Genomic DNA, 27,371 nt, shown 5'->3' on the forward strand with positions numbered 1-27,371 from the left:
CAAACGCTCATTTGGTGAGCTCGTAAAAGTGATAATGTTGTTGAGATTTTGCTCAAGAAGACTTATTTTCTGCAGGTTGATATGTGGGGTTCATGATCCTCTCATTAATTAAGAGAAATTCAGGATTGATGTCTACACAAAACGGTATGTCCCTTATGAAGAAATCCTTATATTTGCTCTTCTTCTTCTAGGGGTATATAATTTGTGTGGTGTTTCAGTAGTAAAAGTGAGTTTTTGTGGCACAACCTGAATGCATCTCCACCAACAGGAAAAATCAACAGATAATTCGGAATATTTTGGAAGAATTTATTTAGAGTTAAGCATCATATGTAGCCTACCTTCTAAGATTATTTTGTTTTTCGTATGGCACTGCTATTAAAAGTCTTTGCCTTGATCATTTACGGTGTTCATATAGAATAATTACATCTTTTTCCATATATGTAATCACACAGCCTATTCAGTTTTGCTTTATGACCCGCATCCACCCCTTTTATCTGTTAGAGCTCTCTGGGTAGCTGCTGTAGCACCTGCAGGAGACTCCCATACTGACCTGTGGCTCGGAGGACATCTGGGAATATCATGCATGCCTCCCACAGCTCCACACTCACCCTGTTCAAACAGACCACCGGCTAATTATGGCTTCCCCAGATCCCTGAGCTCAAGAAATCACTACAGAATAAGCCACGGGTATGAGATGTTTTCTTTTGCCCCCTCCACTGTGGTTTAGTAGTTAACTGGAGATTCAGCAACAACCAATGAAAATAAACTCTCAACAAAGGCTCAAAGTACTAAGACTATAGGACATGAGTTTGTTTCCAAAAATGTCAGGTATTTAAAACAACTTGTGTGTGTCAAAGAACCACCCCTTGTTATAGAGCTTATTCTATGATGAATATCCAAGACAATTGAGACGTAAGAATGATACTTTCATTTCTTTATTCAAGATATTACCAAATATTTACAACACTCAAAATGTGCAGACTCCTGATCCATTCAGCATTCCATGATATCCCAAAAATAAATAACTTTTATTTGAGTGGGGAAAAGGAATGTCGAGCCTGTGTAGAAAAAATAAATACAAAGTATTTCATTCGCTGTGAAACTCTGTCACAGGGAGTGTGGAATGAATTGTCATTTTTCTCTCGTGTTTCAAAACAGAGCGGTTCCTCGGAGCTCATTTTGTTTTCACAACATTCATAGTCGCAGTGGTGTTTTTTTCTTCATATCCGTCCTGTCTGTCCTATAAGTGCTCCCTTGCAAACATTACAGTCCTTGTGACGGGAAATGTGAAAAGCCCGCTCTCTCCTCTGAGGCCTGAAGCACAGCGCCTGGCCCCTTCTTATATACAGTCTATGGGCCCCTCAGCTGTGTTGAGCAGGTTTCAGTCCATCTGAGAGGTACGCCTGATCCACTGGTTCTTCACTCTGGATAATCTGTGAAAGGAATATTATTGTGATTAGGAAAAAAATCACAAACATAGAAATGTATCATTTGGACTCAAGTTTTAATGCATTTTTAGGCTGTATTTGCAGTAATGTAACCTGGTTTTGACCTATGGGATGTAAACATATTTATGATTTCAGGAAAAAAATGCATATTCCCCCTTTGTAAGTAGTAGTTTAAGTTGGATGATGAAATCTTGTGGCTGTCTTACAAATAAATTACAAATATTTGTGAACAGTCTACAGGGACTAACACCCCTTTCATTACAAAATGAAACAGGCTTAATGAATTTTAGAAGTGTTTTTTTGTCATTTTTTGAGAAACCAACTACGGTAATCTCTGAGTAGCCAGTAGTAGTATCTTCTTTTTCCTTTTTTAAATTTTATTTAAATTATTTATTAATTATTATCATTCTTATTTTTATTTTTTTCTTCTTCTATTTTATGTCTGTGTGTATATATGTGTACGTGTATGTGTGTGTGTGTGTGTGTATGTAGGTATATATATATATATTTATTTTTTCTCTTCTTACTATTATTTCATGACTTATTTGTGGATACTCTACCTGTGTTGTATTCTCTTCAATTTGAATTGTATGCATCCATGATTGAGAATCAGTTAGGTCCTTTGTGGCCAGCTGTGGCTGTTTGTGTGTATGTTGTTGTTGTCAGGTATGATTGATTGATGTGTTGTTCAGAAAAACAAAAATGAACCTTCCTTGTATAGTGACTGTTCTATTGAATATTGACAATTAATAAAAAGACCTTTGAAAGAAGTGTTTTGGGGGGATGCCATACAAATATTGTAGCAAAAATATCCCTCCATATCTATATTGCTTTTGTTTTTCCATTAGTGTGGTTGTGCGTAAAAATGCGCATTTTGGCACATGCATGTATGGATGCAAAGTGAAAGTCTTTACCTGTGCTGTCTCATCCTGCAGCAGCAGCAGCCTGCCCTGCTTTAGTGGGTCGCAGTAGACAAGGACCACGAGCCCCCCATCCTCCACACCGAGAACGCGTAGCTCAGCCGCTCGTGCGCCACGTAGCTGCAGCTGGTGCCTCGCGCGTCCAGCTCGTCGCTCTGCAGGACTTGGCACAGGAAGTCGATGTAGCGCGCTGCCAGCTTCAGCGTCTGGATCTTGCTGAGTTTGTCCGACGGCAGCGTGGGGATGATCTTACGCAACGACGTGAACGCCTCGTTGAGGGACTGAGTGCGCTGCCGCTCGCGGACGTTGGCCATTACGCGCTGCGTGTGCAGGTCATCGAAGGAGGGCTCGGGGCTGCTGCTGCTGCTGCACGCGCTGTCTCCTCCTCCTCCTCCTCCATCATCATCACAGCTTTTTCTGCATTTCTTCTTCCTGCTCGGACTCTCCAGGTCTCCCTGCTGATCAAAGATGCACCAACAGTTGCCACTTTTAAAATCTAGACTCAAGACCAAAAACTGTTGTCAGACGCGTTTCTTAATTGATCAAATGCTGCACTTTACTGTCTTTTGATTGTTTTTATTATCCTTTTCAGTTTTTTCTTTGAACTTATACTTTTACATTCTTTTATTCGTTTTTATCTTATGCACTATTTTTATCTTGCTTTTATATATGTAAAGCACTTTGAATTGCCTTTGTGTATGAACTGTGCTATTATATAAATAAACTTGCCTTGCCTTGCCTTGCCTCCTCTTCTTCATCGTCGTCGTCCGCGCGCCTCCGCGTCGCCCGCCGCTTCCTCGCGCCTCTCCGTGGCAGCTGACGGTCCGTCTCCTCCTCGCTGTTTCCCGCGCTGTCCATTGGAGAGCAATCCTCTTCCCGCATCTCCCCTTCCCAAAAACTTCTTCTCTTCTCTGTATAGGAGCGTTATAACCCCTGATACCTAATCCAATGAGCTGGCTACAACATCAACAAACACGACAGGTAATAAGAAGAAGTGGCCTGCAGAGAGGAGTGCATGCGTAAATGGAGATGGAGAGAGGTGTCTACAGGACTGGGACGTCCGGGGCTCTTATAGAGGGGAGCGGTGCAGGAGGATTTTGGGGAGCGCTGTGATTGGGTGAGGAGGGGTGTAACATAACACTGCAAGGGGAAGGAGAGTTATAGCTATAATATAATATCAGAAATGGTGTTTAAGACTCCTTAAGGCTCCTTTACGCAAGATTGCGTAATGGGCGCGCAGTGTTATTGAATCATAGGTGTAGATTTGTGCAAAAGAAAGGAACAGTTCCTCTTTTAGGGATGACTTCTCTCTACCTTCCCCATAGCCAATTTAATTCTGCCTCAAATGCATAATGATGTTTTATTTTCTCTCACTCTTGGATTTATTAAAGCAACTCTCTGTTAAAGGTCTATAAAATAATTTTGACTATTAAAATGAAACTATTAGATCAGTCATTTTTTAAACTTTACCATGCGTCAATATGCGTGGGATTTTACTTTTTTCAAATGTGTAGATATCACTGAGCCTCATCACTTAACACTACATGTAAACCTTAAAATACATATATTTACAGAGTAAGTTATGCGTATTTGCAAATCGCCCTGCATTTTTGTGAATGTGACTTTTACACAACACAAATATACAAAAATACTTGTTTGTGGATAGTGAAATATTTGCAGATCATGGTACACATTTGTGGAATGTCAAACTGACCCTCCACATCAGATCTGCTTCCTCTACAGTCTTTTCAAAGCACAGCTCAAGACCCACCTCTTTTGTTTGGCTTTTGAATGTACTTGAATTGTGATTACTAATTGGCTTTTTATAATGCTCATTGTAACAGTCCTTTACTCATGGATTTTTATCTTGGTCTCTAGTCTGTGGATATGTGTGAGATTTTGCTGTCTGCTCTGTTGACCTGTTTTTATTCTGTTTTTATTCTGCCTATGTCTGTAAAGCACTTTGGTCAGCTCATGTTGTTTTAAATGTGCTATAGAAATAAATTTGACTTGACTTGACTTGATGTCTTCTGTGGGTTACAACTAATAAAGTCCAATAAAAACTTCCATAGCTGTCTGGTGTGCAGGCCTCAAGTCTCTCTGTACAGGTCTAGACACACTGCCTGAGATGGGAGCGGTGGTGGAGGTGAAGCATATCAGACCTACTGAAAGCACAGGAGGTTGTCACAGCAGGAGGCCTCTGCTCGTATATAAGCAGACCTCTGAGGTGTTTATTTATCCCGTCAGCGTTGAGGTATGCGCTTAAATGGGTCTGACTCCCTGCAGGGATCTGGAGCACCGCGGCTCAGGTTTAAAAGACAGGCCGTCCCAGGGAGCTCTAAGGGCGGATCCGTGCGCACAGCGGGGTCGCTGAAAAGGCAAGGCGGTGGAGCTCAATGCAAACACTGGTGGTGATGAAGATGGACTGGAGAGAGAGAGAGAGAGAGAGAGAGAGAGAGAGAGACAGAGAGAGAGAGAGACAGAGAGAGAGAGAGAGAGAGACAGGGAGAGACAGAGAGAGAGAGAGAGAGAGAGAGAGAGAGAGAGACAGAGAGAGACAGAGAGAGAGAGAGAGAGAGAGAGACAGAGACAGAGAGAGAGAGACAGGGAGAGACAGAGAGAGAGAGAGAGAGAGAGAGAGAGAGAGAGAGAGAGAGAGAGAGAGACAGAGAGAGACAGAGAGAGAGAGAGAGAGAGAGAGACAGAGAGACAGAGAGAGAGAGAGAGAGAGAGAGAGACACATGACCACCCAGCTATGTGGCTCACCTCGATATAATATGAAAATCCAGCAGAGATAGCTCTACATGTGGCTGAAACTAGATCTGGTAACTTTTGGAGTCTGGTCTGTGGTGTGAATTCTCCACAGGGAGGCCTCACCTCTGATGAGGGATGATGAGGCCCAGAGCAGACCAGGTCTGAGGTCTGGTCCCTTTTTATTAGGAGGATCTGGATCTCCCTAAACTGACTCAATTTACACCTCAGTGTTAAAGATAACACCCAGTGAGCCTCAGATTTGTGATTCAAATCTTTACATTTGCACGTGAGACGGTTGATAAGGCTTTAAAGGGGCAATACATGTTTCTGTTTTGTTCTCACTTTCTTTTGAGGGAAATCTAAAAAGCTAAAAAAAAAAACAACTAAAGCTGTCCTTGTTCTCAGCCACACCTGTTCAATGTCTGCAGGTGAGACTGGGCTGCTCTCCAAGGTGCTGAAATAACACACCTGAAGCTTCAGTCTGGCATAAAAAAAACTCCCTAAAATATAGGTTATATATATATTTCCTCTACTGAAAGTTATATTAAATGTTACTGTTTCAAACATTTACACTTTTAAATATTGCACGCAGCCTTTTAAAACTACAAAATAAATGCATTTAGGTCATAAAACTGCAAAAAAAAGTGTATTATTAATCGAGCATGATTTTAGGTTTGTTTAGGTTATATCCAATAGTTTATTTTGGCAAAATAATATCATATCACTGTAGTAGTTTTCTGAGAGATAGGGGTAAATGCAGAGCAAATAACACATAACTTATTATAGCATATATATTTATTTTAAAGCAGCAATAAGTCACATATATATTAAGTGAGATATTTAGAGGAGGATGTGCTCTCGGCTTGTTTAGGTCATATCCAATTGTTTATTTGGCAAAATAATATGATGTCACTGTAGTATTTTTGTGAGGAGTTTCTGTAAAAAAATAAAGAAGTCTGTATATTAAAATATTTGTTTGTTGTAGAATTTCAGAAACCAAATATCACAGTTTGGATAAAGATGAACCAGTTTAAAGGATTAAACTCAATCCAGTCTCCAAAGGAAATACAGTTCCTAAAATTGTATGATCTGACTCAAGTCATAAAGCTGTCAATGTATTATTAATCGAGCATGATAATGTAGTCCTATTGGTCTAATAAATGAGTTCAAATTAAATGCAGAGCAAAGAACACATAACTTATTATAGCATATATATTTATTTTAAAGCAGCAATAAGTCACATATATATTAAGTGAGATTTTGGAGGAGGAGGTGCTCTCGGCTTGTTTAGGTTATATCCAGATAAAATAATATGAAAAAAAGTCTGTATATTCAAAATATTTGTTTGTTGTAGGATTTCAGAAACCAAATATCACAGTTTTGGATAAAGATGAACCAGATTAGGAAACAAACTCAATCCAGTCTCCAAGGAAATACAGTTCCTAAAATTTGGATTCAGGTGCCTCAGGTGTTCTCCAGCAGGTCCGTCATGAAGGAGATGTAGACGATGGCCAGACGCAGCGTGTCGATGCGGGACAGTCTCTTCTCGTAGGCGAACGTGGGAACTTTCCTCCTCAGCTCATCAAACGCCTCGTTCAAGCTGAACATCCTCTTCCTCTCCCGCACATTTGCCGCCTGCCGCTGCACCACGGTGATGATCCTCCTCCGCTTGGACCTCCTGCTGTGATGGTGATGGTGATGGCCGTGCATCACCAGATGATGCTCCGAGGTGTCGCTCCAGCAGGAAGAGGCGCTCGGACTGGATGCATCACTATTGTTATTATTATTATCCACCTGCTGCTGTTTTGGTCCCAAACTGCACTCCATCAGGTTCATGTCGTTGACAAAATCTATCAAGGTGGAGTCTACTAAGCGGTCTTGCATCTCCAACATCCAACCCCAAACTTGCAGTCTCACAGAGAAAATGTCACTTTTATATGCCTGCTGTGCAAACACTGACGCCAATCACAGTTTCCAGGATTTGAAATCATTCACCAAAGCAGGAGATGCATCTCAACAAGTAAAAAAATCCAAAATCCGGTCAGAGCACAACAGGGTGAGATCCTATTTGGCTCAAGTCCAAGGGCCTTTTTCCTGCTGTTTTAATAAGTCTCCTCACAGTGCCACATCTTTCATGTCCCCTCTGCTGCTAAATCGAGTCCATTTCGTCCGGTGAGTGGGTTGAATCCGAGGAGAGAGGCTTAAAAAAGGCCAAGAGGAAGCTGGAGGGTCCCTGCCAATTGATGCTCTGTCCTCCTGGAGGCCCTTAATGAGCTTCTGAAGAACAGAGGCTCTCCACTGAGGGTCATACAGTCCTGTTTGCACTCTCCCCTCCGCTTCAGAGGCTAAATAATGACACTTTTATCACTTAAACAGGCCGGTGGAGAAGACCAAATAGAACATTCCCTAACAGTCACTATACACCACACGCTTTTCTGTTGCAAATTAAAGCAAATAACTGTCCGTTTCCATGGCAGGACAGAGTCCACACTGCAGAGAGACACTGCTGGTGTGTATCTGTGGGCTTTCTGCCTCTACAGAGAGTGCAGCTCTGCATTACTGAGACCAAACTTGTTGGTGATGATAGTGGTGATGAAAAAGATGCTGAAAAAAAGAGTTGAGTCTGATCATCATCATCATCTGACCTGAATACAATTTGCTTTCTATGTTAAAGATTTACTGAGACTATAATTTCATGAACTCAGTCACTATAGGGCTGGGCGACGCCGGGAAAATCAAATATCACTATATTTTTGACCAAATATCTTGATATTGAAGCGATATTGTAGGGTTGACCATTGGTGCTTTCACATAATAATATAATAATCATCATCAGTAATGTGGATATAATGACTGAAGTGTAAAAGGCAAATAATAGAACAGCTAGAAAAGTCTAGTAAGTTCAGAAAATAACATAACTTTACTGTAATGTAGCCTTTAAAACCAGAAAAGGCAACACTTATGCCATATTATGATATTACAATATTCATCTCATGTCACGATATCAATATAATATCGATATATTGCCCAGCCCTATCAGTCACCCATTCCTATTGCTCATGCTTTTCTGAAAACCAATAATGACAAAAGTTCTTGATTAATTTATTGGTGTTTTGGTCTATAAAATGTCATAAAATGGTGAAAAATGTCGATCAGTCAGTGTTTCCCAAAGCCCGAGATGACGTCCTCAAGTGTCTTGTTTTATCCACAACTCAAAGATATTCAGTTTACTGTCATAGAGGAGTAAAGAAACCAGAAAATATTCACATTTAAGAAGCTGGAGTAAGAGAATTTTTGACTTTTTTTTCTTAAAGAAATACTTAAAACGATTAGTTGATTATCAAAATAGTTTGTGATTAATCTAATAGTTGACAACTAATCGATTAATCGTTGCAGCTCTACACAATTTCCCCGCAACTTCACATGCTTCATGTGTGTACAGTAACAGGCAATTTAGGGTGAAAGTAATACGCTGTGTCCATCTCCGTGGTTATGAGCAGGGAGACATTCAGACCTGCAGGGAGACTTTTATAGTGTTTCAGAGAGTTTATTTGAAATGTTTCACGTTGCTGTTGAGGTTATGTGGGGCGACACTGACTCCACATTTCACTTGCCAACTACATTTCCTTCTTGTTTTCCCCCCAAAAACGTTTTTCAAATTTAATTTTATTATACTAAAATCAGGCAGGTTGCATTTCATACATAAACACAGGTTCTGTCCAGAAGAAAAACAGTCTCCAGACTTTTAGTCTCTTGGGGTTAAATAACTTACTCGAGGGCAACTCCGGTGGTTTAAGGAGGGGAGACTGTGCTGTTCTAAAAGTTTCTGCGTAGTGCCGGTGGTTTTAAAGCCCACTCATGATGACAAATTGTTTCAGAGGAATGGAAAACCTAACTTTCAGCTTCACAGAACTAACTACTGTAACTGATCATATTAATACTGTAAAAATTGACTGATCCACGAGGATAAGTTCTCCTTTGGTTTGTCGCTTCTGGGAGGTCAGGGGTTATGGTCGATCCCAGAACAATACCTCTGGGCCTGTTAGGTTTGAACGGTCATATTGAGAACTAGTTGTTGCTTTGGTTGCCTATTATGATGTTAGATTGCTTTATTAGCGTAAAATAGCAAGTTTGGTTTAATCCGCCATACATAACGTTTATAAGCAGTGTTTGAAAAATGAATAAATAGTTAATGACCCATTATAACATGGTTGCAGACACATATAAGGTCACTTTTAAGTGTTTATTAATAAACAACTATATCCATTATTGGTGTATGAACAGTAATAATCTTATGTAATGTTATGTCTTCATGGGTTTTGAATATATTTATGAGCAGTTTCAAACCTGTCTGTGAATGATTTGTATGTGTATGAACAATTAATAAATGCTTCAGACTGCTTTCATACGCTGATCGTAGCTATACCTAAGAAAAGTAATTTGTATATACTGTATATCCCACGTAATAAATGTGTTTGTAATCCTCGTAGTAGTAAACCAGGACAGGCGATAGTTGTATAAACTCCTAATATAAAGAGCAATAAAATCTGCGTAGGCCATAGGGAGGACGTCGGGGTCAATGGGTGGATCTAAAAACACCGGACTTTCAGCCAGGAGACCGATGTTTGTGTCCCATGTGAAACCAGAAGTCAACGTTGACTTCTTTGTCACGTAACTTCTGTACTTAAGTAACACCATTTCTGTAGTTATTTTAACCCAAACCACGATCTTTTCCTAAACCTAACTAAGTAGTTTTGTTGCCTAAACACCACAGAGGCTTGCTCAGGCGCACTGATTGCTTTGTTGCTGGACATTTGTAGGAAAACGCACAAAAAAGGATTTCACACACACAAAAGGGCATTTGGGGTTGGCGCCATTGTTGTTGGAGGGCGGAGGGGCATGATATGCATTGTAGCCGGCGGCGGTGGTGGCGGTGGTGGTAGAGCGTGACGTCGCTGTGTATAAGAATAACAAAATAACTTTTCAGAAGATTTCATACGAACTATTGTATAAGGATTCGTTGAATGCTTTATAAAACACTGTATGTGTTATTATACAGTATGTGTTTAAAGCTATGTTACACTTTGTTGCCAAGCATTCATTGACTCTTTATACCTTTGTTACGGATGCTTCGTTGCTATCATCAAACATATTAACAAACACTTAGAGATGCCTTAATATTTGCTTACAACAACATTATGGTGTTATAAACCATTAATCAATTCTTTAAACTCTGTTTATGAATGCTAAATAGAGGCAGGTTAAATTCCCTGGTTGAAGTATTAATCAACTTTCAGTAGCATGTTAGTGCTCCTGGTAGTGTGAACGTGCTATGATACCAACAGTAACTTTGTGCCTCCTGCATTCCTGTGTGATTATTCCATATACACAAGAGTGTGAGCGCACAAGTGTCCGTTTTGTATACACACTCCAACCTAAGTGTATCTTCTACATCTCCCTCCGCTGCCTCCTCTTCCTCCTCTCGCTCTCTGTTTTCCCGACAGGCAGATAAACATGATGGGACATTCCGCCGGTTGTCGTGGAAACGCTGAGAAAGCACAGCTGGGCGGGAGAATATGAGGTAATCTCACCCTGGGGCTGCTGGGTAAATATTGGTCTTAAATAAGGAGTAAAACCCCAAAAGAGGCACACAAACACACACACACAGAGACACACACACACACACACACACACACACCTACAGGGGTTTATCGTCAGAGTGGAAACACACAGGACAGACCTTCACACAGAGTCTCATAATGGCCCATTTCCTGCTCTGTTCTGTTATTATTGGTTACACGGAGTGAAATTAATGATAGTTTGTGGTGTGACTGAATGTTTGTGGAAGTAAACAGTGGTGGTTTGGCAGAAACAAACCTCAGTGTGAAACCAAAATGTTGTCAAGAAGTCGGGATGTTCAATTCAGTAAAGTTTATCTTCATCTTACAGAACAAGACTTAATGTCTCAATTCACATTCTTCTGTACTTACACTTAAGAGTTTGAGTGAAAACAAGAATAAGAATAATAAGAAGAAGAAGGTCAAATGTTGCGATTGACATTTCCGATAAGTGCACAACAGCCGTGTTCGATTTCAGACAACACTACCCTGTTTAAATTCACACACTACGCAAGTAATGCAGTAAAATGACACGCCTAAAGCAAGAACGGCGTTCTTATTTCATGCTTTTGCCTTAAGCATTATTGTGTCATTCATACGCCGAGACTGGGCAGCCCTTTTTATATCCAAAAGCAACCTAGCACTTCTGTCCATAAATTGCATTGTTTTACAGCACACAGCAGAAAGACCATGTCAACACTAACCCCCTATTGGATGTTGGGTCCATTCATCATCATAATGCCACAGTTAAATCTAAGTATTGGTAGGCGGCTTGGGAAGAACGGGGGGTTGGGAAACATGATTTCACTAATCTCACATGATGATTGAATGTGGAAAGAAAAAAAAAGTGTGGATTTTTAACATGCAAGTATCGTGTTTTCACGCTGAAGCAGTTGTCATTTAGTAGTTTTGTTTAAATATAGAGATCACTGGAGAAAAGTATGTGTCCAGAGTGCTGCTCCAGAGCAGCCAGAGCTGTTCTCACCATGTAAATCTGTCTTCCTACTCCTCCTCTGGCTCTGTCCTCGCTGTGCTGCAAGAGCACAGCCAAATCTCTCCCACCACCACTGTAAATCTGAAACTAGACACTCCTCTCTCGTTCTTTCTTTCTTTCTCTTTCTCTCTCGTTGACACTGTGTCCTCCTCAGTTTCCCCGAGTTCTCTCCACATATCCCTCGTTCATCTCTTCTACAACCTTCACTCCTCCTCTGTTTTGCACATTATGGAGTGGAGAAAGACAGCTGACAAAGGCTAAGCAGAAGCAGATTAATATAGTTGTATAGTGACTGCATATACAGACTCAGATTTACATTGTAAACTTTGTATAACATTGGTAATACTGTCCTTTATCAGGGTCTTGCCAATAAAGCAAGGGAGGGAGTCAGTGGGAAGCAGTGGGAGTGAGGGAGATGAGTTTAACTCCTGACCTATCTGCCTCTTCTTCATTGTGTCACTGGGACTCTCTTGGCCTCTATTTCCTTCTCTCTCCACACCCAGAAGCTGACTCATTGGCTCACTTGTCCCACCTTCCTCTACATCCTGCCCTCTGATTGGCTTGGCACTTTAAGCCAACATCCAGTCATGGGGTGTTTACACGGCCGGGTGGCCAGCAAAATGTATGGGTTCATGCATGTGTGTGTGTGCTGAAGTTGGATAAACCCCAATACCACATCATATATCTCCTTGCTCCCCCCCCTCTTTCTCCAAACCTCCCACTCGCCAAACCGCTGCGTGCCCTCAGCTCCTCCTTTCAAAAATTACCCTCCTCCTCTTAATCCAACCTCTCAAACCTCTTAGCTCTCCCTCTCCACCGCCGCACTAAAAACATCACTGCGTGGCTCCCCCACCCACTGTCACCCATGTCAGCACCTTGCCTCAGCTCACACCCACCCACCCCCCTTCTGCAGTCTGAGTAATGTCTGTGTTTATTTTCTGAAAGAAGGTCACCCACTCTTTGCTGTGTATTTTAAAGGTGCCATGTTTCATTTGTTTTAACGCTCATATTCTGAACTCTGGTGTACGCTGAGAAGACTGAACGGCCGAGGAGACTGATGCCACTATTTGATGATGATGAGGATGATGATGTTAATGATGATGATGATGACGATGATGTAGCGAGGAGCAGTGTGCCTAGAGCACTTTGGCACTACAGGTTTGTCCTCATGCCATAAATAGTGTTTTTGTCGGGGTTTGTCCTGGTGTAAATCATCTGTTATCTGCTGTTGCAAAAAGCAGTTACCAAAGTAAGCTCATCGAAGCTAATCAATAAGGTTATGAATAATGTGAATGCTAGCACTAGCTGAGTCGACGTTAACTGTGCTAAGTTTGGAAATAACTGAAAGGGTTAGGATTTGGGTTGGATGTTTTGATGTTGGGATTGTATGTATACTCACGTGTTCTGCGAGGTAAAATTACTGCTTTTGTGAATGGTGGCTTTGAAGAGAGCTATAGTTCCCCGACGGAAAGGGCTGTCTGACAGTGAGGTAGAACGGCTGTGGACAGGAGCAGCAGAAAAACATACTTTCACCTTAAAAAAATATATGATTTTAAGTGTATATATATTTGGAATATTTTCAACGCTTTTTCTTGCTATCAGACAACCCTTTCCGATGGGGGACTGAAGCGGTTATATTGCGGTCTTCAATGCTACCAGACCAGACTCCATTCACAAAAACTTTAATTTACCTCGCAGAACACAGGAGTTGTTGGTCGATCGGTTCGTTTGTTTGTGTTATTGTGTGACTTTCAGATCCGAACTAAAGTTGCATCCACACAGCAGTACATTGCTTAGCTTCCGTGTCGGTACTCTTATCTGCTTCTCCAAACTGGGAGCATGCTGACCGCCATCTAAGTTACTGTAATACACTGACTATGAGGATGTATATATACTGTACATGTAGCAGCGTTATCATGCAGAAACTTACGCCAGGTAATGAAGGCAAACGTTTTCAGAAGGGCTTGGGAAAATAGCCTTTTGACACTAAAACATATGTACTTCGACCAAAATTTGAAACATCACTGTGAAGCTACAGAATGATATACAAACCTAAAAAAACAGAAATAATGGACCCGCCCTTTAAGTCAGTGTTTTTTTCCTCTTTACACTGAGAGTGTTTATGTAAAATATGTTTACACATGACTGTTCCAGACAGATTCGACTTTTTTCTACTCACAGTGCCAGACCTACTAAGGACAGAGGTGAGTTGGAAAATATGGACGGCGCTGAGGAAAAATGTCACCAATTCTCACACAAACAATAAAACAAACCTTTTGAATCTGAATATTTATCTTCCCAGATGGATTTCTGATCATAGGCAGTTCCTGGAAGCCGCCCTGCTGCTTCAGCAAACCCCTCAAGTACTCCAGTCCAATTAAATGACAAAGTAAGAACTTGGGAAGAAGTAATGACGACTGAGCTGACAACGGTGCTTCGGTCACCAGCAAGTGGAGCTCCACGCTGTAAAAGTGACCATGATTCAGTATAATCAATTCAGTTTAAAGATCCTGTGTGTTCATACTCAACGCCTGTAGTGTGTGGATACCCAGCAAATGGAAATGTTTTTCTCTATCTGTATATGAGTGCAGGAGCCTCCAGGCAGATCACAGCACATTAGCTGGATTACAACTTGATGATTTACAGAGCTTCCCAAAGTCTTGGGAAAGTCTTGGGAAATTCATGCTGGCATATCATATTTAAAATACGTGCTTACTTCTCTCATACAGCTTCAAAACGAAAGTGAATAAAGAGTTGGTGTTGTTTTGGAAAATTGCAAGACTTTGAAAAACCCCACAACAGCTCATGTTCACACTGACATGCTAATTACCAGAGCATATGCAGATGATTATAGTTGTTATTATAGATTAAAGATGTTTTATAGTTGCTTAGCTAACCCTAACCTGCGGCACAGGTTGATTATTTCCAGTGCTGAACCTAGCTATAATTTCAAACATATTCCCTCGATTCTTATTATCGCCATGACAAAGTGTATCTCTCTAACTCTGTTTCAACAATGAAGAACTTGAGTTGCCTTCAATGACTTTGTTTACATGCACACTAATATTACACTATTATTCCGAATATGACATTATTCTGACTTTGATACGGGTCTTGTAAACAGCATATTCCATTTGGATATTCAGAATTAGGCCTTATTCTCAATGCATTTCCGATAACGATGGGAGATATGCCGATATTATTCAGGTTTTAGGAGCGTTCTTTGGACATGTATACAGCGCATTCAGAATAGGAGTCCCAATTGGGATTTTTACCGCAGTTTGTGAGACACGGCCTCTTGCCTGTTTGTGGCCAGCTCTGTGCGTTGTGCACCAGCCCCCAGGAAGAGCGCCGGGCTTTGACGCAAATTTTAGTGGCCAAATGGTGGCATTATAACTTCTGTGTCCGTCGCCATTGGGCCCAATAATACTTTTTCCCATAGATTTCAATTGATTTCCCAGAATGGACACCTGAATAGCCCTTATTTAAATCATTAGGTCCTAAAAGTTGTATAATAGCCGAATCCAGAGTTATTTCTCCTCCTCCGTTCATGTGACTGAGACCCAGACCGAGGCTGGAGCGAGAGCTGGGATAAGGAGTTAATCGGCAGTCGAGCCATTTTGGCTTCATGCGCTACTGAGCAACTCTCATAGCAATGAATGGGAGCCATGTACGGTTGTACACTGGTTTTACATAAACCAGCTTGCCGACAGTTTGCAGAGATGCGTGCCCAAAATAAAAGCCCACATATCTGGTCGGAAGGAGGAACACACCAACTTTTAAACATTATGAAAGACTTGGATATCAACAGGTTTTTGGATATGTGCAAATATCGCAACAGCGACCTTTTCAAGAAGGTAGTTGAAGGAAAGAAAGATGGAGGTTGTGTTCGCACAGTCAAACAAGTCCACCACTGGTTAGAGTCTATGCACGGCTGCATGTAAATAATATTAGGGGAATGTTAATTTTCATTAGCCATGTAAACAGTTTAGGAATATTGTCTTTTCCAGAATAAGGGCAAAAACCAGAACATTTTGTGCATGTAAATGTGCTGCAGTCTTTAGCGTGCATCTCTAAACTCACTGAGGAAAACTGGAAGAACTTTGTGTCTTTCTTTTAATATTAAACATATTTGTCAGATGTAGTCTTTGGTAATTAAAGCTATCCTGCTTGCCAGAGTCAGCGGACGGTTCACTGATCAGGGCAGTTTCTTTCATCTTCATGTCAATGACTTTATAAGTGCTTTTCCAGCAATCAGCTCTAACGTACACATCATCAGCAGCACTGTGGCCACCCAAGTTTCTCTCCCTTTCTTTCTTCTCTCTCTCTCTCTCTCTTGCCCTCTTTCCTATATGTACCTTCAGCTCTGCTCTGCAGTTTGACAAGGTTGTCATAAAAATATAATAATAAAATATTAAGTTGTGTCCTGGGTATTGTCCTGTAAAGCTACATGACTAAACATGAGATCATTTTTTCCAGACGCATTCAGGTTTTTTTTCTCTCCCGTTTGGCTTATTTATTTTTCTGTGGTTTTGGGAGGTTGAGGCTGAAAGTCTGATGATATGCTGTGTGTGTTCCTCTTCTTACCCCTCCCCACATTACTCCCCTCCTCTCGATTTATATGCAAAAGGTATAGGGAGTGATAAAAATACATTTTTTTACATTAGCTTGTTGTTCCAGAGTAAATCACTGTGTTGACTTTCACATGTATGTGTATGCTTTTATGATTTGGCCTCATTCTTTCAATATTAGCTTTGTCTCTGCGGCTGAAGTTACTATCATAATAGCTGCATACAGTTAAGATTAAAAGTTTTTTTTTTTTTTTTTACCTTTTGTCCTTTCACTGCCATATTTCCTCAGTGTTTTTGGGTGTAGGAGTTTCAGTTTGGTCTGAACACTGTCTAGACGCCTATGAGCCTCCCATTACCTCCTGATTAAACTGAGCCCTATTAATCTCACTGGGCTGGCCGGCCAGGGCGGTACGCACACCCACACACACACACACACACACACACACAAATACACAGACACAGAAAATACAACGAAAACTCAAATAAACTAAAATATATGTGAGGACAATTAAGAATTGCAATGTTGTTTCTGTGTGCAAAAAAGGCTTACAGGTGCAAATGCGAGATTGGGAGCATTTTCATTGCCTCCGCACGGCTCTCAACATGGCGACGGCTGAGCCCGCAGCTCGCAGCTAACTGTGCTAACAGTGAAAACCAGGACGACAGTGCTGACAGAGCTAACAGTGTTAACCTGAGCAGGAACTGGAGGGTGGGTCATATGCTTCCGCAACGTCGCCGTCAGTAGGGACGGCTTTATCAGCTGTAACCGCTTTATGAGAGCCGTGCAGAGCGGCGGCCGTGAGCTAGCCAGTGGGGCACGCTCACATGCATAAACATGCACTAAAAGCAAAGACCGTATATTGCCAAGAGGTGAAAGTCAAATGTTCGTTCCATTGCAACATCAGCGCCCAAAAGCAAAGCTATGCTTCTGCCATTTTGGACTGAAAGCAACTACTGGACGTCAGTAAAAAAGTCCGCCTAAAATGTGCCATACAAAAGTAGCACAAAATTATTTCTATTCTATTGTCATATTTTATCAAAATGGTCTGTGTTGAACAATAAAATATTATAAATATAATAAACGTTTTCAGTCCAAAATGGCGGCAGCTGTTGTCAATAAAACCCCGGAGTTTCGTCTCTTTGCTTCTATACTCTTTGCTAAAAGGCATGCAAGGCCGGCCCGGCTTTGTCAACAAAGCACGGAGAAGCTCTGATTACAACACACATAGAAAGGGAGAGCGACTTCATTCTCTACTCAGGTAGACATTATTCCTCTATATCTTTACATAGTAAAGAGTTGTTTGCTGCTATATTAATGCTCTGGATATCATAGAGCACCTTTAATGATTGCTAGATTATGTAGATGTGAACAATGTCAATGTGTAAATATCATATATCAACATGAGATGTATTATGTGCATCACATTTAGTTCCAGTGAAAAGCATCGATATTAATAAACTATCATTACATTTGAGCAAAACAACATTTAACTGATCCGGAGAGCAAGCTTTTGACAAATACAGCTGATTTTGTTACCCTGCTTCCAGTCTTCATGCTGACCTAAGCTTATCGTCTGCTGGCTGTAGCTTCATATTTAAAGCATCAGTGTGCTTCATCAGACCTGCTTGTCAAATGATCGAAAAGCTTCGGGAGCCCCCTCCCTACACACCTTTCTTACGTCGGAATTCAAGATGACTGTGTCCAACCATTTCTCTATTGTCACCGACTCTTCACTCCACCTTCCAGTGTGTGTGGCCTTTGCCATGGAAGCAAAAAGGCAAGACCTACCACCAAAACTACTCCTCCACCTACGAATACCACATCAATAGACCCTGTGGATCCAGCATTTGGATTTACAGCCATCTGAAGACCCACAAATAATCCATTTCACCTACAGGAGGACGATCATACTGAACCCCGAGTGATTGCTGATGATGATGATGATCACACACTTTTGATTTCTGACATGGTGGGACAACGAACCTTTTCTCTTCTAGCAATATTGAAAGCTCATCAGTACCTGAAACTTTTATTTATGTCGACTACTGTCCTTTAAAAAATGTATTTTGTTACTACCTCTGTCCACCTGCACAATCGTGACACAGAGAAGAAGAGGTCAGATGACCAGTGACTCTCTGAGGTATCTAAAAGATAATAAGTGTTTGAAATTGGACAAACACACACACACACACACACACACACACAGACCCAAACACAATTCCCTTGAGCGAAATAGTGTCACAGGGTCGCCAGGGTTACTGAGGGAAGGACGGTGGGTGTCGGGTGCCAAGGAAACAAACTAACTATGGGAATCCAACTCACCAACCGTTTACTTTTGGGGTTAATAGTGTGTGTGCATGTGTGTGGACTCTGATCCCTTGGGAAAGAGTTTAATGCTCGAGCCAGTCTGACTCTGTGTGAGCTACCTGAGGGAGCATAAAAAACAGAGATGCAAAGCAGAAGTGCCAAAAATCTCTTAGAAATGCCTTTGAAAATGCCATAAAGGGATTTCGTGGATGTCAGTAGGCCTGTGAGAGATGGGCCTTGATACGACTCGAGCCCTGGCTGGGCCGCGTTGGAGGATATATGGCCACAGTTGCGCGGCTCTGACTGGTGGAACACTTAAGGTTTTATGACCCGCTGCCATCTGGGGCTCTGGGACGGAGCAGAGTGCCGACCACATAACTAATTAGGCCTGGCCAACGGGGGTGTGCAAGGATGGGGATTTGTGGATTGTGGGTTGTGGATGTGGTGTGTCTGCATGAGGGAATGAGTGAGTGTGTGGCATGGGTCGCTGTGTGTGTGTGTGTGTGTGTGTGTCCTGAACCTGGAGCGTTTGTTCTCTATAAAGACTTCAGGGGCTCTTTCATGTCGGAGCCGTCAGGCCTGGAAACTTTGACACAGGAGATAGACACACAGCCAATCCACACACACATTAACACACACACACACATCAGAGACCACTCCCTGAGAGGCAGACAGAGGTGGATGAACAGATAGTCTGGCCCGCTGAATAAAAACAACACTCCTCCTATTGTCTCATCTCTCTCGCCCTCCCTCCTCTTCTTCTCTCCGTCGGAGGATCATGAAGATGAACGACCGTGCCTAGATATGAGGGTCCAGTGGCAGGACGAGGGGGGGGGGGGTGTCAGAAGTGGAATGTGTGTGAACTGCACACCGCCTCCGATAAATCAGGGAGACAAGTAGGAGGAAGAGAGAAAGCAGGATCGGGGAAGAGGGGGAGTCGGCGTGAGGGAGTGATAGGAGGAACGACAAGATAAATGAGTGGTGATGGAGGGAGGGGGCACAGGTGCAAGAAGAGAGGTGGTGCACACGGGCGAAAGAGTGATAATAAAGGCGGAGGCGGGTCATGGGAGGACAAATGACAGCGAACCGTTTAAAGTCCACTTGAACTGTTCAGATCACTGTTTTTAAATCTCTAAGTGTTTTGTATATTTGTACAGTTGAAACAGCACAATTTGAAGTGATTCAGAGCATCCTGGGAGCAATTTGTGATGACTGTTTGTGATTACAAGCACATTGGATTGTCAAAAAAGAGTTTTAAATGGAGAAAAAATCTGCTAACATGAGCTTTTTTTCCTGTTTATTCTGTGTGTTCTACTGGAAGCAGGTTTAGCCAATTTCAATGAGTTCATTAAGAGCTCAAATCTTATTTCAGTACTACTTTATAAAGTCCTTATAGTTTGTAACTATGTGTTTGTTAATAAGTAATTAACTGTTACTTGTAAGGCATTATTAAAGGAATACTTCACCCCCAAAATGACCATTTGTATATCAATTACTCACAACGTGTTACCTTGAATTCTTAAAGAGAAACGTGTTTTTCTCGCATGCATCCATGATGAAAGAAGAATCAGAATATTAAGGAAAGTCTTGAAGTAAATGGAGGCCGCGTTAACAACAGACAAAACTATATCAAAACATCCATTTATAAACTCACACAACTCGTGCTGTATAATCCCAAATTTCATGTATCCAGTCGTATGCTCACTACTTCCCAAGCACATGCATCTTCGCTAAAACAAGTGACAAAAATAAAAAATCCTTTAATAATGATGCAGATATACATGTAGGTAATTAAAAAAAATAGTTCAACATTTAGGGAACTACTGTATATGCTTTCGTGCTTGAGAGTTAAAGGAGAAGTTTGATACCACTCATGTTTTAACCTTAAAAATATAAACAATTTCTTGGCGGTGATGAGTTGCTCGGCCGACAGAGACTCCAGGAAGTTAGTCTGGAAGACAGACAACCCCCCATACAACAGCAAACTGTTTTATTTACACTAACACGAGGTATAACGTGTTAGGGCTTAGAGTTTCTCCACAAAGAATGACACAAAAGCACCACTTTAAATCTTGTGTTTACCAGATACTGTGTGTGCTCATAAGTGTCTTGGAAATAAGTCATTCAAAAAATCACAAAAAAATGAATAATCAATGAAAGAAATCTTAATTGACTAAGACCAAAATGATTGATTAGTCGACTAAGAGGGAGCATTCCTATACCATGTCAACTAGCTGGCTTTAGAGGTATAAGAAAATAAATGTACTCCGCAAAACTATTCATTTAATAAATACTTAGGGGTTGCTCACTTTCTAATAAGCCTTCAAGTCTGCAGTTATAAATGTGAAATCATTATTAAAGGCTTTTAATTTATAAAGCACAGATGTGCATGCTCAGGTGTGACAGATGAAGATGAGCCATGTTAATTGCAGCTCCTTATCTGTCCTCTTAAGGCAGCTCCCGATAAGCTCTCCAACTCTTAGCACCTCTCGGCTAATGAGACTCCCCGCTGAAAGGTAGGGTGTCTCTGTGTGTGTGTGTGTGTGTGTGTGTGTGTGTGTGTGGAGGTGGGGGTAAAGAAAACATTAAGATCTTTAGGCTGTCTCTCAGCACTTTATCACTCGACACCCACTGGCCAGCATAAAAGAGTTTGTTGTGTGAGGGAATTTGCCATGAAACACAAGAAATCCTTGTATTAACAATCATTACAGGGATGTGTTTTTCTCACAATCAAAGCGATGTTGATTTCTAAACCCCCCTATGTCTTCAAAAAAAGTAGTTATTTTAAATATGTGATCAAAAATCAAGGGTATGTCAAATGATTCTGAATGAAAACTGGAAGCAAGGTAAACATTTCAAAATATAGAGCTCTTTAATTGGGATGAGACCTGAATATTTAATGTCCACATCTTCATGTGAAAACAGTCAATGCAACACTGGAAGGAAGACAGTGAAACGGCACAAATAAATCATGACTGCACAGTTTTGTCACCGTGCACGATGCATTTCTAGGATGCCGAGTGAATATTTGCAGCTATTATCAAAGAGGCACATGAGGTATGAGAAAAGTTCCTTAAACTGAGCTCAGCAGTCTCAGTTGTCTAGCTTTCCTCTTTCAGTATCCAAGCAGAAGAAAATATTCTCTACTTGACACTCCTGTGTTTTTGTGTCTCAGTGTTGACGTATGAAGCAGTTTTGCTCCCCCCTCAGGCTGTGTGAGGGATTTGCAATCCAATGAGGACTGATCTGTGGAGCCTGTTTATATCCTCTTGTGTGCTTTTCCACAAGCTACAACATGTAAGGGATAATGTACAGCCAGAGTCCGACATCAGAACTGCACCCATAGCAACGGTCTGTTATACATAGCAACGGTCTGCTATAAAGAAATAAAAGACCGTAGAACGCCGTGATTGACCAATCAGATTTGAGTATTCAACAAAGCTGTGTAATAAGTGACTGTAGAAAGGCTCCTTCTGCAGGTCTGATCCTCTGTTTAAAGGATTTTAGAGGAGCTGAGAAGAATCCACCAGACATGTCACTTACTAAAACATGGTGTTTAATTGTTAAGGCACGTCTCCTCCAGGACCACTGATGTTATTAATGTTGTATCACCTCTACACATAATTAACCTGATTTCCAAACAGAATATGATACATTTTCAGGCAAACTGCTCAATGTCACTTTTCCTCTTCTTCTTGGACTTTGGCGTTTCACTAATACCAGCTGTGACATCTGTACCAGTCTCGTGTCTCCTCTTTTTGCTTGGCTTGTCACTATGGTAACCGCTGGAGTCGCTGCCGTGGACCTCCGTGGCAGAGAGCTGAACCTGCTCCTCCTCTTCTTTCACATGTTCTTCCTTTTTCTTCTTCTTCTTCTTTTTCTTCTTTTTCTCACCGGCTTCGTCGCCGTTTGCTTCGTTCATTGTTCCGTTCAGCTCTGGCGTTGCGTCGCCGTCCAACTGGCAGGAGGGTGCACTCGTCAGCTCCTCTTCTCCCTCCTCTTCTTTGACTTTGTCTTTCTTCTTTTTCTTCTTCTTCTTGGGGGTTGCTTCAGGAGCCTCCTCCCCCTCCTCGGTGGGTTCTGGTTTCGGGTCCGTCTCTGGTGGTTCTGGTTTCTCGTCTGCAGGGACGCCGGTGCTCTCGCCCAAAGCCAGCAGCTCTTGAACCCTGAAACACACACAGATAAAACACAGTAATCAATCAGGGGTTAAACCACGCCTTTAAAATACATTTTACAACCAGCTCATACAACAAAAAACTCACACAGTCAATGTTCTTAAAGTTTGATTTCATGAACATAAATCTCCACCACACACATACCTGGTCCTGTCCAGCCGTCCTCTGATCAGCAGCACCCCCGCAGTGTCAGCGTCGAGTGCAGTCACCTCAAACTCCAGCTCTGCTCCGATCCGCGGCCCTGCGTCCCGCCACGTTTCCACAGAAACCAGGTTGGGTTTGGGGATGCTGGCGTTGAAGCAGCCGTGCACCAGGCAGCCAGCGTGGCTTACTCCTAGTTTATTCACTTCACCCTGGAAACAGAAACACAGGAGGAATAAAATTACATGCATACACGTGGGTTAGAAATAAACTGACTGGACTGTACTGCATATCATTTTTTTGTTTTTCACATACAGAGTGCAGTAAATGTAAATCTTACCAGCAGTTTCTGTCCTTTTTGGGGCTGGAAGAGAATAAAGTTGGCCTGTATGTCCATGTGGATGTAGCCGCTGTCGTCATAGATGCCTCCATGCTGGCCCACTATCCTGATGTTTTCATAGGCCAGGGGAACTCCCTTTAGACTGCACGAGTCAAATAGGTCAAGTTGAATTACTTTGATACCGAACATTTTATATATTAGGACATTTATGGTCAGATGAAACATGCAAATTGTTGTCACACCAGCTCCGTTTGAAAGACAGCACAGAAAAATCCTATTTGCACATAATTACAACAGCAGGTCTGTCTTCAAGATGTCATCTTGCACTTAAACGAATAGTTGATTAATCAATTAGTCGATTGACAGAAACAATTCACAGAAGCTATTCGAAGATGTCATTCACTCTTTTGGATAAGTTCAACTATTTTCCACGGAGCCCCCCTAGACGAAAATTTTTTTTATCTCGTTCCCTCGAGTAACTTCATACAGCACTTCTTCCAATCATTTCTGACTGTCCACACATTGCCTGGATGATGTACTTTGGTAAAGTTGGAAAGATATTGACAGATTCAAACTTCCTGGATCAATAACTCATAACCAAAACATTGTTAAAACACAAACAACGGCTCTTTCTAACCATAATAAGGTAGACAACGAGCTACAACCTCATTTTAATCAACACATAACGTTGGTCTCTATGTGCAGCCGGTTGAGAGAGGAGAGGTCAGGGACCGTCTACAAAATGCAACAAGAAAAGAGAAAAATATTCAATAACTTCAGTATTATACAGTGTAGTACCACCAAAATCACATCACACATCAATGGTCTCTTCCTGATTATACTTATTAAACTAATTAAGACATTTTGATGGCACTACACTTCATAAAAGTGAAACTATTAATTATTATTAATACTTTAAAGGGACTGTTTGTAACTTTTTAAGCGTATAAATGTACCGGGTCGGGGCACATGCGCGCTCACATGTGGCCGGAGTCTCCGCTCCTCTGCTTGCCTTCACTCATACAGCGCGCGTTCTCGCTCCACCTCTAGACGAGCATGCGCGCTAACTACACACTGCAGGAGAGTTAGTAGCTCTGAGAATATCTAGTGAATGTATAGTGGACGACAGACCAACAGAGGTTTTCCGTGTCTTGTGTAGTGACGGGGTTCCGCAGCGAGAAACGTTATCACCAGCACCCGGTCGGAGACGGTAACGTTTCTCATCCTGCAGCGGGGCTGAAGTAGGAAGAGAAACGTTACCGTCTCCGACCGGGTGCCGGTGTCTCCCCTGTTCTCTCCGGCTGCGGTCGGAGGCGATAGGTGAAATATAGAGTGATATTGTGGTTTTAGCTGACGTGTGTCACCTCACTGTTTTGAGCGATGCTCGTTCATGTCTATGTAGAGCGAGCACAAGCGTGAGCCCGACGCTGACTTTCGTTGACTTAACGGCCACAGGTGTCGCTGTTAACAAGCATTTCTGAAAGATACAAACAGTCCCTTTACAGTTTTTCTCGATTGTTTACACACATTTTCTGAAAGCATGCCTCATACTCTCAGAACTCTACACACAAATCAAAAAACACACACACAATGGGCAAACCCCCTCAATTCTCCTGCAAAATGAAACTTTACATTCAAAACAATGTTATTTCTTCTCAAAATGGTATTTTGTTTTCAAATGACACACACAAACCATCATATGAATAGACATTTATAAGAACCAGTAGAACACTGATGTGCTCAATGTAAAACACTATGATGAATGGAAAACACTTCTTCTCCATTCATCATAATGACTTAGGCCTTTTTTTTGTTCAGTGTTACACTTACTACAGACAGTACATACATAAGTGTGTTGTAAAATATTTTAGAATATTGTTTTTATACTCAGAACACACAAATACACGGTAACAAATATATTTTATTTTCCCCACAAAAACAATGTACACAGTGTACATCCCAACCAACACAAAGTTGCACATACAGTGGTCTACATACAAAACAACAGAAGAATTTACTGTATACATCCATCCATCCATCTGCAACCGCTTATCCCGTTAGGGGTCGCGGGGGGGGCTGGAGCCGATCCCAGCCGACATTGGTCGCCAGTCCATCACAGGGCTGACACATAGAGACAGACAACCATTCACCCTCACATTCACACCTACGGGCAATTTAGAGTCAACAATTAACCTAACCTGCATGTCTTTGGACTGTGGGAGGAAACCGGAGTACCCGGAGAAAACCCACACTAACACGGGGAGAACATGCAAACTCCACACAGAAGGGCCGCAAGCCGGATTTGAACCTGCGACCCTCTAGCTGTGAGGCGCCAGTGCTAACCACTGCACCACCGTGCAGCCTATTTACTGTACACAGTTACAGTAAAAAAAAAAAGGAAAAAAAAACTATGCTGCATCCTCTCTTCTGTTTCGGTCTGGCCACAGCACCTCATCCACATCACAAGCAATGTTTTCCCTGGCCAAGCAGCGGGGGAAATATCGCTTGCATGTCGAATCCAGCCATGAAAAGCATCAACTGATTGCTAATTGTAACACTGTGTGACAGGTGTTTGCCCATGTGATGAGTCAGTGTGCATAGTAGGGCAATTGACTTTAGAATTTTGAATGACAGTGTGTTCCTTGTGAAAACGAGATTTTCTTCATGAAAATTGTGCCAAATGCAGAGAATTGTGTGTAGTGTTTTGAAAAAAAGTGTGTTTTAGAACTGCAATTTGAGTGTAAAGCAGGAATTGTGCTTGTAGTTTAGCAGAATTGGTTCAGGGGGTTGGTGCATGAGTTACATGTTGTGGTCATTGTGTGTCAAGTACCAATATTTGTGTGTAAACAATTGAGAAAAACTGTAATTGCATTTTGCTTGTAGTGAAGAATTGTGTACCTTGAGTCACCTGCCAGGTGTGAATGCTTTCTCCACTACAGACAGAACCAACACTTGTTTTTAGTTATTAACAGTGACATTAAGGTGAAAACATGTCCAGTAACTACAAACCTTAACCTCAACTCAACAAACACAGTCTGACAGTCAGAGACAGGCTTAACCTCACATGATGTTCAACAGAGCTGAAGGAGTTGTGTGACAGTAAAATAAAACAGTCCAGATGTTGTTACCTCTGGGAGAACTTGAGCAGCTCGGCCTCCAGCTCCTCCTGGAGACCTGTCCTCTTCTTGTTCAGGTACATGGGCGGCAGGGCGACGTGTCTCCGGTGCGTGTTCATCACCAGACAGGAGTACGGAGCTGACAGCAGCTCGGAGGCGGCGCTGAACGACGGGATGGAGCCGGTGAACGGGAGAGCACCGGGGTCTCTGCCCGGCGCAGAGAGCTCCGAGGTCGGCTGGACTACTAGAGCACTGGAGGAGGAGATCTCACCGGACATGTTCACATGTTTTGGGTCGTCTTCTGCATGCTCTAAGTTCGCCATGCTGTTTTAGGAAGACAGGAAGAGGAAAGACAAGCGATTTCCGCTTTTAGGAAGGAAACATCTGTCAGAATATGTCTTTATATCGCCCCCTGCTGGCCAGGAGGTGCAATTACAGGTGAAAGAATAGTTAAATTAGTGACAGCATTCAAAAATTCACAAATACCTAATAAATTACAGCTATATTTGCATATATATAAACAAAAAGTCTTTGATTCAATGATGAAAAATAATGATTTAATAATCATTGTTAAATATCATTCATTCTCACTGTGCAATATCATTTTCCACTTGTGCAATTTTGTTAATAGTCTGTTTATTGTCAGTACTGTATATGCTGCTCCTATTTTTATACTTCCTTCTATTTAAATGGTTCATATCTTGTTACACTTTGTTTAGCTCTTTTTTACTGTGTTAGCTGATGCTTTTGTTTTTTGCACTATTCCCTTTGCTACTGTACACTGCAAATTTCCCCACTGCGGGACTAATAAAGTAATATCTTATCTTATCTTATCTTATTACATTTTAGTTTTACTGTTGTGAGCAAACCCTTGATAGTAACAGAAAATATTTATAACTTTTCTCCTGTTAATATGTGTATCAAAAGACCTGTAATGGTTAAATTAATTATTAATTCATAATAAACATGTAGCTGCATTTAAATAT

At 41.6% G+C, this 27,371-nt stretch overlaps 3 protein-coding genes across 3 annotated transcripts; all 3 read right to left on the reverse strand.

Annotated features, from left to right (window-relative positions):
- Positions 1-930: 930 nt before the first annotated feature.
- On the reverse strand, positions 931-3,846 carry twist1a (twist family bHLH transcription factor 1a). Its single transcript, XM_037793963.1, has 3 exons — positions 3,098-3,846; positions 2,363-2,826; positions 931-1,433 (listed from the first exon to the last, which is right to left on the reverse strand). The coding sequence occupies exons 1-2, from the start codon at positions 3,248-3,250 to the stop codon at positions 2,404-2,406; spliced, it is 576 nt and encodes a 191-aa protein (XP_037649891.1). The 5' UTR covers positions 3,251-3,846; the 3' UTR covers positions 931-1,433; positions 2,363-2,403.
- Positions 3,847-6,586: 2,740 nt separating this feature from the next.
- LOC119503546 (fer3-like protein) lies at positions 6,587-7,015 on the reverse strand. The gene has a single exon (XM_037795388.1). It carries the CDS (start codon positions 7,013-7,015, stop codon positions 6,587-6,589), a length of 429 nt encoding a protein of 142 aa, XP_037651316.1.
- Positions 7,016-21,460: 14,445 nt separating this feature from the next.
- polr1f (RNA polymerase I subunit F) lies at positions 21,461-26,746 on the reverse strand. Its single transcript, XM_037795570.1, has 4 exons — positions 26,398-26,746; positions 23,270-23,411; positions 22,933-23,141; positions 21,461-22,779 (listed from the first exon to the last, which is right to left on the reverse strand). The coding sequence occupies exons 1-4, from the start codon at positions 26,706-26,708 to the stop codon at positions 22,272-22,274; spliced, it is 1,170 nt and encodes a 389-aa protein (XP_037651498.1). The 5' UTR covers positions 26,709-26,746; the 3' UTR covers positions 21,461-22,271.
- Positions 26,747-27,371: the final 625 nt, after the last annotated feature.

Source organism: Sebastes umbrosus, chromosome 15 (assembly GCF_015220745.1).
Source record: "Sebastes umbrosus isolate fSebUmb1 chromosome 15, fSebUmb1.pri, whole genome shotgun sequence".
NCBI lineage: Eukaryota > Metazoa > Chordata > Actinopteri > Perciformes > Sebastidae > Sebastes > Sebastes umbrosus.